At 32.8% G+C, this 18689-nt stretch overlaps 3 protein-coding genes across 4 annotated transcripts; 2 read left to right on the top strand and 1 right to left on the bottom strand.

Annotated features, from left to right (window-relative positions):
* The first annotated feature begins 4835 nt into the window (after positions 1–4835).
* LOC108569634 (luciferin 4-monooxygenase-like) lies at positions 4836–9217 on the top strand. Of its 2 annotated transcripts, none has more exons than XM_017931262.1 (6): positions 4836–4974; positions 5043–5250; positions 5473–6461; positions 7608–7773; positions 7837–8007; positions 9044–9217. In XM_017931262.1, exons 1-5 carry the CDS (start codon positions 4852–4854, stop codon positions 7998–8000), a joined length of 1650 nt encoding a protein of 549 aa, XP_017786751.1. In that variant the 5' UTR covers positions 4836–4851; the 3' UTR covers positions 8001–8007; positions 9044–9217. The 2 variants fall into 2 exon arrangements, with proteins under 2 accessions (XP_017786751.1, XP_017786753.1); XM_017931264.1 differs by lacking the exon at positions 9044–9217 and adding an exon at positions 8521–8728.
* Positions 9218–12723: 3506 nt separating this feature from the next.
* On the top strand, positions 12724–16753 carry LOC108569635 (4-coumarate--CoA ligase 1-like). The gene is made up of 6 exons (XM_017931265.1): positions 12724–12896; positions 14172–14379; positions 14451–14769; positions 15453–15767; positions 15823–16177; positions 16236–16753. The coding sequence occupies exons 1-6, from the start codon at positions 12786–12788 to the stop codon at positions 16521–16523; spliced, it is 1596 nt and encodes a 531-aa protein (XP_017786754.1). The 5' UTR covers positions 12724–12785; the 3' UTR covers positions 16524–16753.
* An 854-nt stretch (positions 16754–17607) lies between these two features.
* Positions 17608–18413, bottom strand: LOC108569606 (serine protease easter-like). Its single transcript, XM_017931222.1, has 2 exons — positions 18092–18413; positions 17608–18037 (listed from the first exon to the last, which is right to left on the bottom strand). The coding sequence occupies exons 1-2, from the start codon at positions 18288–18290 to the stop codon at positions 17727–17729; spliced, it is 510 nt and encodes a 169-aa protein (XP_017786711.1). The 5' UTR covers positions 18291–18413; the 3' UTR covers positions 17608–17726.
* Positions 18414–18689: the final 276 nt, after the last annotated feature.

Raw genomic sequence — 18689 nt, 5'->3', positions numbered from 1 at the left:
TCGAAAAAAAAAATTGAATTTTATTTGTATTCATGTATTCCTGTATTGGTGATAAATTCTTGTAATATTCAATTTTTTGGTATAAAAAACTTATAAAAAATATATTGCGATTTAATTGTATTAAATTAAATAAATTTTAATATTATTAATATATTTCTTTAAAATTTATTTATTAGCAATAAATTCGAGTTATTGGCAGACAAAATATGTTTGTCGAATTAAAATGAGAGAAATTTTTAGATTTTTTATCGAGATTTTTTTTTTGTATGAATATATTTCTGTTTATTATCGATAAATTCGATATGTTAGCAGATAAATAATGAAAAATAAGAGATTTTGAGAAATATGAGTTAAAAATTCGTGTTATTAATCGAATAATAATAATTTGGAGATGCTCGATACACAGGATACAAAGGCTTCTTACAGAATAATGAGTGTGAGCCAACACAGAGAATAATACACACGAGATAATACAGAGAACCATACATGGTATTAAGACACAAGAAAATGGGTAGAGAAGAGAAGAGATTGAGACATATTACAATGTTAATTATTTAAAGGTGCATGCCCCTGTAAGCCTTAGCTCTTTCGGCATTACAGAGAACGGTTACAGATATGTTGCAGCTTATATTTATTTATTTATTACCGTTAAATTTGTGTTATTAATCTAAAAAAAACAATTGAATTGAATCGAAAACATTGAAAATGTTTGATTTACTGGCAAAAGTATCGATTACTGATAATTTTATGTTAATAATTAAAAAATAATCTAATTATATAAAATGAGCAATTTTGTGTAAAAATTCTTAAGTTGGTCTAAACTTGGTCTAAAAAATAAAAATATTGTTATGTATAACCGTTATTGGTTATACTATATATTCCCTTAATTATTCATGTACAATGGATCCTTGCTTATCGAGTTTAATCCGTTCTAAAATTTCCGGATTTTTGCTCGTATAGTGAAACATATTCAAAAATACACATAATATGTGTACACAAGTTTTAAAAATGATGTAGAAGGCGCACAGTCCGGGACTTCTCTTCTCATCTTGTTGGAAAGGCACGATATTCAGCTTTCATACAAGTGGTCGATGATGTAATTATCTTAAGGATTTGTCGAGAAAATCACGAAAAACTGAATAAAAAACGAGAAAAAAATGTTCTTCAGCATATGACACTACTCGATGACACTACAAAGATGTATATATATTCAGCTTTCATACGAGTTGCCAATGATGTAATTATCTTTAGGGGTTGTCGAGAAATTCACCAAAAACACTGGAAAAAATTGAGAAAATCGTCCTTTTCTGTTACGTATAAGACGTTAAGTATGTGTTTTTTTTTACAATTTCTACAGTCAGGCGACTCGATGACAGCACTAAGATGTATGTAGGCTTGTTGGAAAGGCAAGATATTCAGCTTTCATACGAGTGGTCGATGATGTAATGTATAGGATTTGTCGAGAAAATCACAAAAATTAATTTTGCTCGTTAAGCGAAATGCTCGTTATGCGAGGTTCCACTGTACTTCCTAATGAATTAATACAAACTTCACTTAGGAAGATTCCAACTAATCAATGTATAACAACTATTGTTAATCACCATATAAAGACTACTAATATGTACACCCGTCTAATCACTTAATGAATGAAAGTTAAGTACACTCGTTAAAATACATTATTCGGAAAAGTACTATCTTCCCTTACCAAATATTATACTCCCACTATGTTAATTCCCTACTATATAATAGGATGTTTATGTAATACAACGTTAATCCTAGCTAGTCGCTAGTCCAAGTTAGTCTTAGGCTTAGAGGAGACTCCTCCCGAGTCCTAGTTAGACCCAAAAAAATCCTAGTAACAAAGCTAGCATACTGGAATCTAGACATAGAATTTGTTAATTCATAATAAAGTGTTCATTATCATAAAAACTCCAACTTCACCTCCAGCATTCCTTAAAAACCCCACTAGGACTTCACAACGACATAACTAACGACAATATGTAAAAAATAATGTTATTTTATATTCCCATATATTTAACACAAAAGTTGTTAAATCAACTGAAAAACAATTTAATGCAATATAAAATGAAGACTTAAGACTTGTTTATAATAATATTTTAATTACATTAATAAATTTCTATATAATTTTATTAGCGATAAATTCGAGCTATTAGCAGAAAATTAATATCAAAAACATTTAGAGACTTACTTCACCATTTATTTATTAGTGATACATTTGTTTTTATTGACTGAATAACTATTTAATTGAATAAAATCAAAATTAAAATGGCATTTACTTCTAAAATTATTGAAAAATATTTATTTCTGTTTCATTTGTTTTATTGGGTGTCCCAAAATTAATGAAAAATTTGAATTTTCTGCGCCCTTTGTGCATTAAAGTGTTTGCAACCCCAAAAAATAAACAATTTGGTAGCTGAGAGGTTCGGGTTAGTAAAAATGAGGCGATGAATGGATTATTGAGTATCAACAAGTGTATGCTGATTTTTCGTGCAAAATCTCATAAGCGATGAAGCACATTTTCACCATGATGGCTTTGTTAATGGCCAAAATTGCCGCATTTGGGGTTCGGAGAACCCACATGTGTTTGTCGAAAAACAAATGAATCCACAGCGTGTCACTGCTTGGTGCGGATTTTGGGTTGAAGGCATCATTGGACCATACTTTTTTGAAAATGAGTCTGGTCAAATAGTGACTATTACTGGTGCTCGATATCGCAACATGATAACATACTTCTGTCTGCCCCAGTTGGATGATATTGATATAGACGACATGTGGTTTCAATAAGATGGTGCCACATGCCATACAGCTCGTGAAACAATTCAATTACTGCAAGAGACATTTCCTAGTCGTGTACTCTCTCGTTTCGGTGATCAGAATTGACCCCCTAGATCTTGTGATTTAACACCATTAGATTTCTTTTTATGAGGTTATTTGAAGTCAAAGGTCTATATCAATAAGCCCACAACCACCCGTGCATTACAAGAGGAAATTAAACGCTGCATCAACGAAATACAGCCACATTTATGCAAAATGGTCATGGAAAATTTCGATAAAAGAGTGCGTATGTGTCAGCAAAGCTGTGGAGGTCATTTGCCCGATATGTTATTCCATAAATAACCCTATCCTATGCATTTTATGATTCAATAAAAAAATCACAACCTGAAGACTAAAAACTGTGTGTTTCTATTTAATTCAAATCTTGCGTTAATTTTGGAACACCCTTTATAATCGATAAATCTTTTATTTATTGGCAATAAATGTGATTGATTTAATTGAAAAAAAAAAATCAGAAAAGATCAGAGAAGATTTGCATGAAAATTAAATTTATAACAAATTTTTGTGAAATTTCAGGTAGAAATACTTCGGTCGATCGCTTTAGTCCAAAACTAGTTCGAATCAAAATATGTAAATAAAATCCATAATTCAGAGATTTCATTACAAAATTATGAATGTATTTCTGTATAATTTTATTTGTATTATTTTATTCCTGATCCATATATTTATTACAAAACAACAATTTTATTGAAAAAAAAAAGAAACTATGAGAAATTTAAACAGTAATTAAGATTTTTCTAGTAATAAATAAATTTAATGATTGTGTTTTGAAATGTGGGTTAATGAACTCTTGATTTTCTATTAATGATAATTATACGATTAGTGACATACAATTAATGTGTCGCAATTGTTTTCTTGTTGTCCGTCGTGATCCAAGGATCAATAAGGCCTTGTCTATTGATTGATCATATCTAATTGGATAAAAACAAATAAATGAAGATGTAATACCGCCCACTAACAACTTATCCTTTTTCTGCGGTTATAGACGTAATAAAACATTGTTTATTAACTTATACATTTTATTTATTTTATTTTTAATTCGAACAGAGATTACGTTGATCCGGACATTCGGTAATTAAGCAGTAACGATATTTTCATATTCTGGCTGTTATCAGCTGTTTTCTTCTTATCCATAAAATATATTTACGTTCTTGAAAAAATAATCGGACTGTTTGAAACCGGACTAATCGAGCAAATCATTGAAACGATACAAAAACAAAATTGACAGTAAAATTATTTTTTATAACCAGATTATAGCAAAACCGTACTGTGCGATGTACTGCTTTTAATTGCCAATTAGGTTTTATATTCTATAATTAAATAAATCAAAATGCAAAACAATACAAACGAAATATTTAGTACATTAATGTTAATACAGATTAGCATAGAAAGCTGACTGACCTTAAAGTAAAGCAATTGTTTTTATTTAATATGATGCGTTTGTACATTGTGCAAATCCATTGTAACAATTCATACTAAAAAATGTTTTTGTATTTGAAAACTTTCCGTAAAAAAATATTGCACGAATATCAATTAGTTTATTTTCTGTATAATTAAGATGATATCCAATAAATTTGTTATCATATAAAAAAACAACGCAAAGTTTTCCATAGATATTTTAAACTTCTCTTCTGTTCGAAAACATTCAACAAATTAAGGACTTTTCTCTTGTCAATATTTTGTTTTTCTTCTCAATCGTTATCAACGCTTAATAACTTTGAGTTAATTAATTGTACATTAATGTGAAAAGTGGAAAATTTTTGAATATTTATACTTTTTTTTTTTTGGTGTTTTTTTCAACAACCGTATAACAATGAAATACACTTTGGAGTGCTATTAATATTGGCGAACGTTGGATTACACATAAATCAAGGGTTAAAGAGCGTTAACATGTTCGTTTTGAAAATATTGGAAGGTAGGTGGGAGGATGAGCCATAAATTGGAGCGCTCCTGGGTCACCGATACCAGTGTAATGCCAGTAGGCTCTTGAGCGTCATGGAAACGAATGTTAATTTGATTGTTAAAGGACCGAAGGATCCGGGTCATCTACCTCACGCATCCCTGGGGAAGATCATCTTGGATTCGCTGCGAAAACACGATCAGCATAAGACATGTCTGGTGAGTGTAGATTTTGTGTTTGTTTTTTCGGCTTATTTTTATACGTATTTTTTTTTGGGAATTTTTAGGTAGATGGAGTGACGGGAGTGGAGCTGAGCTTCGGCGATGTTCTCGAGAAGACTGTTAAACTGGCTACAGGACTGAAGCTCATGGGGTTGAAGAAGAACGATACCGTCGCCATAGTCAGCGAGAATAGCGTTAACTACTTCATACCGCTCATTGCGTGCTACTACAACGGCATTATCGTCACTCTTCTTAATCCAGAATCCACTGAATGTAAGTTTTTCATGAAATTTCACAAGTTCTAGGTTTCATTTAATGACATTTTCATAATTAATATACTTTAGTTTATACAACAGCGTTTCTCAACCTATTTTCCAATTGTATATAAAATTAAAATTTGACGTTGGCATTTGAGCCATAGGTTGAGAACCGCTGATTTACAAAATAAATTAAAAAAATATAATTAAATTATAATTCTGTTATTGTTATGGACAGATGAACTGAAGAAATACATGATGAAATCGGACGTGAAAATGATTTTCTGCTCGAAAATGAGCGTCTCGAAAATAATGAATCTGCAGAAGGATTGGGATTCGATGAAGAAGTTGATGCTGCTGGATGGAAGCATCGAGGATAACGTGATGACGCTGGAGATGATCTACAAGCTGGTGGATGGGGATGCGGAGAAGTTCGAAACGGAACCGGTGGATCCGCACACTCAAACCGGACTTTTGATGTACTCTTCCGGAACATCGGGTCTACCGAAAGGTGTGCTTCTTACTCACGAGAACCTGAGGATCACCATCTTCAAATCGGGTCCGGGATATCTGGACGCCTGCGATTCGGACACGATGGTCTACACCTTGCCCTGCTTCCATATAGTACACGTCGTTCCATTCTTTGCGTGCTTCATATACGGTTCTAAACTCGTCGTGCTGCCGAAATTCAAGCCCGAACAATTCCTCTCCAACATCGAGAAGTATCGCGCCAATAAGATGATCATAGTACCAGCGCTCGTCCTCTTCATGGTGAAGAGTCCGCTCGTCCCTAAATACAATCTTCAATCATTAAAGTTGATTTACACTTGTTCGGCGCCGATCACGCAAGATCTTCTGTCGATTTTCGAAAAGAACATCGTGGGCTGCAGGGTTCGATCAATGTACGGCTTAACCGAATCTGCAGGTGCTTTAACAATGAATCCAGCCTCTAGCAATTACTTGGATAGTGTTGGAAAACTCACAGTCGGCGTTGATGCTAAAGTCTTAGGGGTGGATGGACAGCTTTTAGGCCCCGATCAAGTGGGAGAGCTCTGCTTCAAGGGTACCAACATGACCAGGGGTTACGCCAATAACGAACAAGCTACGAAAGAAGCAATCGATGACGACGAATTCTTCCACACCGGCGACGTTGGTTACTACAACCAGGAAGGATACTTCTTTGTTGTAGACAGAATAAAAGACATCATCAAATTCAAAGGATATCAGGTCAGTTCAATATTTACACATTTATTTATAGTTTTTATATACATAACAATATCAATAAAGCAATACAGTGAATAACTCTCACAAAAAATGCTAAATAAATTTTTGATAAAAATCATTTTCTAAATAACGTTAAAATTCATAGATTTCGATCCACATTTAGGTGTGGTCTTCATAATATCATATATATTTAAATGATGTTATTATTACTATTACGTCAGCGAAAGATTTTTCGATTAAACTGACAACAAGGACAAAAATGAAATATTTTGAAATGATTTATAACTATACTCCATAACTAAAACTGTCAGATTTAATGATATTATTTTGTAGTTACTTTGCTAGATGCAAAGATCTTATGATCTATACAGCAGTTCTCAAAGTATCTGTTGCAGCGCGACAGAATATTTTTGTTTGTAATTCTACTGCGATGAAATTGTGTATAACATAATTTTATTGACGCATTGACGAAAAATCACATCTGTCATTTCTTGACTCATTAACGAAATAACAGCTGTCACCTTTTGTCATATAAAACCAACCCAAAAGATTAGAAAATTTCAATTATTTCTTTATAATTGATAACATCAAATATATTGAAACATAAATCTACAAAAATACAAATAAAATCATTAATGTCTCACTTGTAGTTAAATATTGAATGAAATCTTTGTGAAAAAAACATTGTCAATGGCCATCAGAGACCATCAATCAAGAAAAAAACAGGCACATTAAAAACAGACGGATATAAAATAATGTTTATTTATAGAATTGATAAACATTTATCTGCGTCTCGGGTGGGAAAATGTTATCTAATAAATACATTTTCGAACAATTTACAGTTGATCTAACATAGTCTGAGTTGTTATCAGCTTAACTTTCGGCGAAAACGTAATTCATAATTAATTACGTTTTTATAGCGTACAGGACGTGCGTATTTATAAATTATTAAGATTTATTACATTTCAAGGTAATCAATATTTTTGTTTTGTTTAATCGTCAAAAGTTCGAGGTCATAATTAATTATGCATTATGTTTGCTCGCAAATAATTAAAGAAATGTTTAGAGTCGCTCAAAATAAATGTTGAATACATCATAAACTACAAAATACAAACACAGTTGTGTAATTAATTAATTGTTATGTTTCAGGTATCACCGACTGAGGTGGAAACGGTGCTGCTGTTAAATCCGGAAGTGCGGGAGGCCGGCGTCGTCGGTATTCCCGACGAAAGGGCAGGCGAGATGATTTCCGCTTTCGCTGTAAAGATGCCCAAAAGTCAGATGACTGAGAAAGAACTGTTCGACTTCTCTTCCAGTAATAACAATTGATTTCAACATTAAGAAACAATTGTAACTAAATTTGTTTTGTTTTTTGTAGAATTTCTGAGCCCGTACAAATTACCGAAAGGCGGCATAAACTTCGTGGATGAGATTCCGAAGAACGCTATGGGCAAGATCGACAGGAAGAAGCTGAAAAACTTGTGGCACGAAGCAAACGAAATACAAAAAACAAAGATGGATTTCGTATTGAGAAATATATGAGACTTTGGTGGATTATTTATTAGTCATTCGGTATTTTCACTACCATTTAGTTAAGACTTTGGAATCAAAAGATTTTCAGCATTAAATCGATACTAACAATCGAATTGCATTAGAACAGATTACATCAGTATTTCCTCCCCATCAACATTTTCGGGTTATCGCAAATTTCTATTGTAAATTAGTTTTAAGAACAAATAAATATAATCTATTTTTAATTTAGTTTTTTTTTCAAATAAATATAAAAAAATTATACGTTTCTTTCCACATATTGATAATTTAACAATTAAACAGACCTTTCAATTTTCCTTTCCTGTCTTTGTAAAAAGAAAAACATTTTCTGACAAAAAATTTGATACATTCTGGGAAGATGGAATGTTTATGTTGCGTAAAATTGAAGAAAGCTGTACAGGGTGGCCCAATTGAACTGCAACTTTTCAGAACGCAGTATTTTATTTTCCATAACATATATTTCTCAATACGAAATCCATCTTTGTTTTTTGGATTTCGTATTGAGACTTTGGTGGATTATTTATTAGTCATTCGGTATTTTCACTACCATTTAGTTAAGACTTTGGAATCAAGAGATTTTCAGCATTAAATCGATACTAACAATCGACTTGCAGTAGAACAGATTACATCAGTATTTCCTCCACATCAACATTTTCGGGTTATCGCAAATTTCTATTGTAAATTAGTTTTAAGAACAAATAAATATAATATATTTTTAATGTAGTTTTTCCTTTCAAATAAATATGAAAAAAATTATACGTTTCTTTCCACATATTAATTTAACAGTTTAACAGACCTTTCAATTTTCCTTTCGTGTCTTTGTAAAAAAAAACATTTTTTGAGAAAAAACTTGATAAATTCTGGGAAGATGGAATGTTTTTGTTGCGTAAAAAATGAAGAAAGCTGTACAGGGTGGCCCAATTGAACTGCAACTTTTCAGAACGCTGTATTTTGTTTTCCATAACATATATTTCTCAATACGAAATCCATCTTTGTTTTTTTGCATTTCGTATTGAGAAATATATGAGACTTTGGTGGATTATTTATTAGTCATTCGGTATTTTCACTACCATTTAGTTAAGACTTTGGAATCAAGAGATTTTCAGCATTAAATCGATACTAACAATCGAATTGCATTAGAACAGATTACATCAGTATTTCCTCCCCATCAACATTTTCGGGTTATCGCAAATTTCTATTGTAAATTAGTTTTAAGAACAAATAAATATAATCTATTTTTAATTTAGTTTTTCTTTTCAAATAAATATGAAAAAATTATACGTTTCTTTCCACATATTGATAATTTAACAGTAAAAATGAAGAAAGCTGTACAGGGTGGCCCAATTGAACTGCAACTTCTCAGAACGCTGTATTTTGTTTTATTTGAAATTGGATTTTATTGAACCAAAAGCAAAAACTGTTGGAAAACAAAATTGCGCAAAATTGAGCGCAAACTATAGCTTTGAGTTGGTCGACAAGCGAGTCACACGCTGCACGAATGTGAACCTGCGGAATCTTCCTCCATTCACGAAGAAGAGCTTTATTGAACACATTAACACTCTGGTATTTTTTAGAGCTGACATTGGATTGTAAAATGACCCATACCAAGAAGTGAAGCGGATTTTCATCTGGTCACCGTGGGGGCAATTGTGCGGTCGAAATGAAGAATGGAACGTTGTTTCTCAGCCATTGTTGGTTTTCGTGTGCTTTGTGTGATGTTGCAAAATCTTCTTGAAATATCTACTCTTCCACCTTCCACCTTCTAAATTTTTTTCGTAGTAGACATTCGCATTAACCTTGACGCCACGGTCCAAAAACACCAACGGAGAGCGACTTTCGACCGTCGCAGCCTCCAAAACTACCACAAACGGTAATAATTGACTTCTTGTGGCCATTCGAATATCTAAATTTCCGATTGACCTCTCTTCTAAGTAAATTCGATTATTTTGTTTGTTTACGAATTTCTCAATTGGGAAATTTTTCTCATCAGACTGGACGATATTTTGCAATTGGCTGCGTTCGTGCAAGCGCAACAGCTTCTTCGTTCTATCGAGCCTAGTTTTCTTTTGAACATCGATGAGATCTTGTCCTTTTTGGAACTTGTAAGACTTCACTTTGAGTTCGATTTTCAGTTACATGGTTATTTTCGACATGTTCAGCTGAGTAGCCATTTGTCTTCAATTTGTCGCGGATTTCATAAAATTCGAGCCTTAAGTTTCCAAACCACTTCTACCACAGATGTAGTTTTTTCCCGACCACCAAAATAATATTTTGTAACACTACTAGCTTTGTTATTTATAACGTGTTATGTTTCAAGAGACGAAAGATTTATTCATATTAAGGTGTTCGAGGGCTCTAACAATTGGTATTCCGCTCAAATATTGGGCTATCAGACTATTACGTTTGACTTCCATCACTGATAACTTTTTTCCAAAAAAAACTGAGATGAAAATGCTTCCGTAGTCTTGTAAATAATAAAATCAGCTATCATTAAGCGAAATATGGACACAACAATGCCAACGGTTCAAAAGATATAGCAGTTTTAAGTTGGTTGCAGTTCAATTGGGCCACCCTATATAGATCAAAGTGGTATCTAATCATTTTGAATTGGCACGAACTTTCCGGGCAACCCAATAATTTGGCCCTAATTGCGTATTGAGTGGGTTTTAATAATAACAAATAAATATTAGTGACAATTATAAATTTAGAACAATAATATTCAAAATAAGAATTCATTCATGTTCAGTTCAACGTTGGACATTCTTTATAACTAAATTCAATTTATCACTAGTTCCTCGCTTTGACACATTGTGACATCTGTCATTTCGCAACCCATCAAAAGTTTCAACCCAATTTTGTGTCACTGCCCATATGTTTATATATTCTATATATTACAGAATATTTTTCGAACATTTCAATTCGGATAGTAAATAAAATGTAATTAAAAATCGTTATGTCGTTATTAACATTTCGATTTATATAATATGTCACATTTTTTAAAGGTTAAATTTCTTCCATCCATTTTTTGTTTATTTTATTATAAAGTTCTAGATTAATCCGGTTTCAGACAGTCTGGCATATTGGAAAAACTAAAAATAAAAACAATTACATGAAAATTACAGTTGTAATTTGCGAAATTTAAGTTTCAAGTAAATGTCCATTAATTAGTACTAATGGAACAAACTACGTATTCAGAAATAATTGTCGCAGATGATAAGAAACAATAAACTAATTAGGTGAAAATTAAATAATATTGTATATTAACTAGCAGTTAATGACGTATCGAATATTTGTTGTTTTAATGTTTCAAAAGAATATATGTTATAAATAACTTCGTGTGCACTTAATACCATGTACGTTGTCATTTAATCAATTGTTTTTTTTTGTTGTATTCATTGGTCTTCAGTAAGGCTCTTATTCAAATGATTTCCAAGAAATGTAAATTTAAAAAAAATAGTGAAGAAATGAGAGTTCATTACTCGACATTTGCACTTTATCTTAAATAGAAATGCAAAGATTCAATCTATCAAATGTCTTTTATCGTAACATTTTTTGTTTTCAGTGAACTGCAACTCGATTGTTTCTATACTGCGACTTAAAGGCGACATAACCAAGGCGAAAAGCGGAGTAGGCGACCAAACAAAATTGTGTTGTTTATTGACCCAATACAGTATCGAATGCAACAGCAAAGCGTTGCTTCCAACGCTTCCGTTTTGGTAATATGGACGTCGAAGATGAGATATTTCTGGTAGGCCAATTGTCGAAAATATGGATAAAATCATGAAAATCGTCGAGTCGGACCGGCATGCGAGCACTTATTACCCAGGAACTGAAGATTAGCCAGAAAACCGTTTGGAACCATTTGCATAAGACTGGTCTCACGAAGAAGCACGATGTATGGGATAAAACGCTCAGAGTGTTTACTTCACCCAATAATTTTGACGCTAGATGACAGCTGTCATTTCATGATCCATTAAACATTTGATGAGTGTCATCTGTCAAAATTTATCCCTTGATATACCAACTAAATTAAAGGGTAATTTACTCTTTCCTACATGTTGAAAATTATAATAATACCGCACTAGGCATGTTCAGAAGGTGGTGCAATACATGTCCCAGAGTTAATGCGGCCCTGGTCACGACCCATGCATTGAGAAACACTGATATGAAACAATTGAAGTCTTATCGACTATGTTCTATTTATGTTGCATCAAGTCCAATTTAATGACTAGCTGCACGAAAATATTTGTGTTAATATTTGGATGGTCATATCTGTGGGTCAAAACAAAACATTATGATAATTTTCAATTAAACCAGATTAGTTTAAGGATATATAGCGTTGGAATTTTAGTGGACAAGTTAATCATTAAAGTGTCCGTAACCCCGGGGATGCGTGCAGCGATATCACACATTTATTTTTAATCCAAACGCGGATAACCTCGTGAACCGACGACAATTTGATAATAGTCATTAACGATGCACGCTTGATTTTGTTGTTAACTTTGCGTTTTGTATACCTGCAAAAGTAATTGCTTATTCGTGTTCAGCGCGCTTCCATAGAATATTACATTGTAAAATCGAATGTGCGCAACGAAGAGAGTCACTGCATTTCGACGATTAATTCCAATAATTCATTATTGTAATTCAATTAGTATTGTTTTTGTTTTACCGTAAATAACATATTTTAACAAGTATATAAGAGACGGATCGCGATTGCTGCGTACTTCTGCAGTGCGAAAAGCGGACTAAAGACAACCGAAGAAAAAAAGAAAAGAAATGGAGACGAAAATTCTGAAAGGACCTGAAGACGTGAGCGGATTTCCTCGCACCTCCGTGGGACAGATCTACTTCGATCGCATTAAATCATTTGAGGACAAAGCTTGTTTCGTAAGAATTAATTCCATTTATTACAATAATCTTAGTCTTACATCATTTTTTTTACACTCTCAATCAGTAAATATTTCTGTCTTAATTTAAAAAATGTCAAAACTCATTTTATGAAGATAAATTGAATTGTGACAATTATTTTCAAAATAAAAAAAGCTTATGTAAATTGTAAATTATTACTTTTATTAGAATCAATTGCTTGTGGATATTTCTATAATTAAGCACATGTAAATTTTAATTAATCGATTTATTTATTTATTATTAGTGTTTCATTTTAATAGTTAAAACTCTATAAAGTTTAGTGATTTGATCCGTTTATTATCATTTTTAAATAATAATCAAGTACGTCTAAAAACTTATTTATTAAAATGAAAAAATAACATCTGTTCTTCCGTTTTTCATTTTTTTTTTATAAAAATTAATCAAAATATATTTATTATTTGTAAACATTCATAGTTAAGCATTAATAAAGTTTTTGGTAAATGAATTGTTAGAAAACGAAAATATGTGTTGTTTCATAAACATATTAGCAAATAAATATCAAGTTACAATTACTTCAATTAATCTTAGATTTTAATACACTTAAATGGAATATTTTATTGCTTAAATTTCAAATAAAACGTATGCTAATTAAGATTAAGTATACTAATCTTAAGCTGTGAGAAAATATGTAAATAATTACAAAAATATATTTATTTGAACTTTGATCCAGCTCAAAGAGCACTGAGAGATTTTTTCTATATTATTAGTAAATTTATCACAATATATATATTATATTAAAATAAAAACATCATCATTATTTAAGGGTACTGCGGAAGTTTACCTATAGATTCAAGAGTGCTTTAAGATAAAGTTGAAAACAACAATCAAAGAGTGTAAGGAACTTTTCGATATTATAATTTATTAGAATATAAATTAACGAAAATGAATGTAATACAAAAACACGTTTATTTACTTTGAACTTTGTAAGTGTAAATCACATTACCGACAGTTTGTTATATTTCATGGTAGATAATTAGCAATTTAATTGATACTTGAGTAATACTTGAGGTAACTGATTCGTTTTAGCAATTACTAATTGAATAGCTCGAATAAATCCAACATAGTTTTGTACTTATTTAACAAGCAATTTATTTCCATAATTGCTGCCAATGACAATATTGAGTTAATTGTTGTTTATTTTGCAATTTATATTTTTATAGAATTGAAAATTATAAACTTAGATTTATACTTTTCAATTGTTTTATATAAATTATAAATTTGGTAATTTTGCAGATTGAAGCGGAAACTGGTGATTCAATAACGTTCAATGAGATTTTGTGGAAATCTGTTAAGATGTCTTCGGCTCTGCGACGCCTGGGCTTGATGAAACACGATATTGTGACTATCATAAGTGCAACGAGAATAGACTATTTCGTTCCGTACCTGGCCTGTTTGTACAACGGATACACCGTCAACTTGCTGAATATCGAATTCACGGCGTGTAATATTATGATCACAGCTCATTACTTATATGTAGTAGAATTAATCTTCCTTTTTTTTTACAATTCCCAGATGAAATCGAAAGGTATTTGCAACAAACGAAAACCAAATTGGTTTTCACGTCGCTGAAAGCTTTGGTCAAAGTGCAACAGGTCAAATCGAGATGTCCGTGCTTGGACACTATTGTTCTTTTCGGTTCATCGACGGATAATGTTTTGGATAGCGAAAGGATTCTGACGTTGGGCGACGAAGATGTTGATAATTTCGTGGTGGAGCCGGTTGATCCGGACACTCACATTGCCCTGATGCTGTGCTCCTCCGGCACCACCGGGTTACCTAAAGCCGTGCAATTGACCCACACCAATCTTAGGATGAGCCTCTTCCAGACGGGGTAATTAATTTCTTCATTTACTTAGTTAGGATTTTGTAAATATCATAAGTATAACAATAACAGGTTATTTCTTTTAGAAATATGTATTTTTTTTAATGAAGTTCTGAGAGAACTGAATAGATTTTCTTCATGTGTGTCTAAAATTATCATTGTTAACTTCGATTTTACATTCCAGAATTTACAGACTTAATTCTACCTTGAAATCATTTAGAATTAAAATTGTTGCCAATAATATTAATAGACTTCACTTACTCTTCAATTGTTGGACAAATGAAGTAAAGAATCGAATGTATGTCTAAAATTATCATTGAGTTTTCATTTTACATTCCAGAATTTATAGTCAATGTTATAAAGGTCGAAACTCCTGTTATTTACTCAATTCCACCTTCAAATCCTTAAGAATTAAAATTGTTGCCAATAATATTAATAGTCTTCACTTACTCTTCAATTGTTGAACAAATAAAGTGAAGTTTTGAGTCGTCTTAATAAGCTTTCATAAACCATTAAGCACATTAAATTATATTTAAAAAAAAAACATTGAGAAAAAACTAATTTAGCAAATATTGATAAATCTTTCCCAATTCCTCCCACATGGTTGAATCAAGACAATTCTGAAAAATAGAGACGTTAAGATGACTTTTTATAAAATTTGTTTCTGATATATGTAAATGTTGTTTATGCAGACCCAATTATATGGACATAAAGAGATCCGACGTAATGTTTTATACTTTACCAATAAACCACGTAATCCACACATTACCGATGTCGTCGGCATTGATTTACGGTGGAACCGTGGTCCTGAGCAAAAGGTTCGAACCGGACCTATTCTTCAGCACCATCCAGAAGTACAAGGTCAACAAAATGCTCGTGGTTCCGCAGCTGTTGAACTACATGTCTCGCAGTTCACTTGCCAATAACTACGACCTGACCACTTTGACGAACATCCACTGCGGCTCCGCAGGCATCCACATCGATAACATACAAAAGTTCTTGGATCGGTAAGTTGCTGTGATGCAATATACAATTTTTTTTACAGTTTATGTTTCGTTATAGTTTTCCGCATTGCCAGTTCAGACAGATGTACGGTTTGACGGAATCGTCTGGTGCAATTGCTATCAATTCAGGTAACGGCCAATATCTTGAGAGCATTGGAAAGGTGGTCGAGAATAACGAGGCGATTATCAGAGATTTCGAAACTGGAAACATGTTGGGATGTGATCAGACGGGAGAGCTCTGCTTCCGCGGCGACAGCATCTCCGTTGGTTACTATGGTAATGAAACAGCGACTCGCGATGCCATCGATGAGGACGGTTGGTTCAAGACAGGAGACGTGGCCTACTACAACAAGGACGGTTACATATTCCTCATCGACAGGATCAAAGATATCATCAAATACAAAGCTTACCAGGTGAGAGCTCGTCAAGATTCTGTTTTTGTTGATACGTAAATGAATTTTTTGTTTGTAGGTTTCGCCGAGCGAGATCCAGAGCGTGATCATGCTGAATCCGGACGTGGAGGAATGCGCTGTGATCGGAGTGCCCGATGAGCGTTCAGAGGAGCTGCCTTTCGCGTACATCGTGCTGAAGAATGGATCGAAATGCTCGGAGAAAGATATCCATAATTTGGTGGAGGATCATCTGATCTACTATAAGCATCTGCGCGGCGGCATCAAGTTCGTTGACGAAATCCCAAAGAATAATCTTGGAAAAATCGATCGTAAACTGCTGAAGAAGATCTGGGATAGCGAAATGTAGTGTAATTATTATAGGAAAAAAAAAAGAAGTAATGATATTTATTCTATACAATTATTTAAATTGTCTTGGTCAAGCAAGGGAAACCTAATTAATGAATGTTAAATGTTAATCTTTATTTCTTATATACAAACTGTTTGTTTATTACTTTTAACACATATTTATTTCTGGAAAATATACGTTTATTATATTATCTTAGTTACATAAAGTTTAATAGATATATTCCGTTTAAATCTACTTTTTATTTCCTTCCAGTTAAAACTATTATTGTTTCTTCATAAAATCTTTCATCAAAATCCTATAATAATCTTGTACTATGAATTTGTTTGATTTATCTTGTATGTTTACTTCTTAATCATTATTTAATTGTTGTTCAATTTGCATAGTATTATTATTTCCTGTCCTTAAATACCCTTGAATATTTAATTATGTTTTTATTTTTTTCGATTAGTTACTTTTCATTAATATATTGCGAGAATGTGAACTGTTTACAACTTGTTAAGTAGTAGATTAATTATCAAGAATTTTGAGCAAGCCCATCGAAAGGAGATGGTTTTCAGTTTAGGATTTTTATTGAATTATGTAATTGGTTTGAGTGTAACTTGCAGTTAAATAAAACGTGAAAATAGTACATTTTTAGTAATGACATTTTTGATACCTTGCAGCAGACGAAAATCCAAACTTGCTACAGAGAGCGTTTCATCACGATGTATTTTGTATTCTATTCCTTTTTGGGAATCGAATCGAAATCCGATACAGTTCAAATTATAGATGATATATGTTTATATATGCAACCCAATGAACGTGATCATAATTTGTAATATGTGTAATTTGCGTAATTTTAAATCCATGCTCGTGTCTGATAAAGAGAGGATCAAGCGGGAATAAAATAAAACGCAATTTCATGTGGTAAAAAAATATAGTTTTCGTCATAGTTTTGTTATCAGTCTTAAATTGTTAGTAAGAGATTGTGTCCATGTTTTATATATTTATATATATATATATAAAAAATAATAATATATAAAACAAAGTATAAGAAATATTTATAGAATATGTTAATACGCGAGAGATAATAAATTACTTTGAGTTCGTTTTTGTTTAAAGTTTTAATTGGCTGGTGGATTCTGTCGTTGACTCATCCAAAATCTCAAAATCACACGAGATTCGGAGAAAGAGACAATGGCTAAATGAGTGTGGAATCCTTCTTTAGCTAGTTATGTTATCCAGGATCCAGTGCAGATAGTGAGCGACGCTGGTGTATACGCCGGGCAGTCCGCTCTGACCGCAGTTCTTCGGCCCAAAACTGACGACACCGTACTGTATGTACTTGGCATCAAAGTCGAGGGACCCAGCAGTCTGGATCGGTCCGCCGCTGTCGCCCGTGCAAGAATCGCGAGATGCTTTGCCACCAGCGCAGATCTGCCTTCGTGTTATCGTAAGGTTCTTGTACACCTCCTGGCATTCCTCATAATTCATGGCGTCTACAAATACTTTGAGCAGAGCGGTCGATCTGGTTTCTGGAAATGTTAAAACTCAATGACCTGTACTCGAGAGTTGATGGTGTTGCTTACTCTTCTCCGTTTGGCCCCAGCCTGTAACCAAGTATTTGTCCACTTTCACCTCGCGCGTCTCCTTCGTGTACGGCAGACATATCGGTTTGATGTTGTCCTGATCTGTTTTCGCGGCTCTTGCCAGTCTGAGCAGACCTATGTCGTTTTGAAGAGCTGTTCTATTGTACAGCGGATGCGGAATCACCTTTTCGATTCCCATGTCCTGGTATGGTGGTGAGCACACCGTGTCTCCGTCCAAAGACGTTTCGCAATCCTGCTCCGTCGAAAAGTCATGTTCTCCCAATCTAACGCCTCTCCTGAAAACATACAATCATCGTCAAATATACCTTAGCTATGACTACTTCACAAATTCGTTAATTAAAACAAATATGACATTCAAACAAACTAATGAGAAATCTCTTATCAGTTGCAGATACTGCTAAACAATTGTAGAAATACCTCGCATAGTGCGGCTTCGATCAGTCCGAATTCACTATAGTGTATTTGAATTGATTAAAATAAATTTTAATACATTATTATTTTTTTATATAAATGATGCTCGGCCTTTATACAATAACTTTTGGTGTGGTTATATTTGTATATACTTCAATTAGTCCTA

This window comes from Nicrophorus vespilloides, unplaced genomic scaffold, assembly GCF_001412225.1.
Source record: "Nicrophorus vespilloides isolate i.1.1-1 unplaced genomic scaffold, Nicve_v1.0, whole genome shotgun sequence".
Taxonomy (NCBI): Eukaryota; Metazoa; Arthropoda; class Insecta; order Coleoptera; family Silphidae; genus Nicrophorus; species Nicrophorus vespilloides.
The sequence above is the reverse complement of the archived record's forward strand: the minus strand, read 5'-3'. Positions and strand labels throughout refer to the sequence as shown.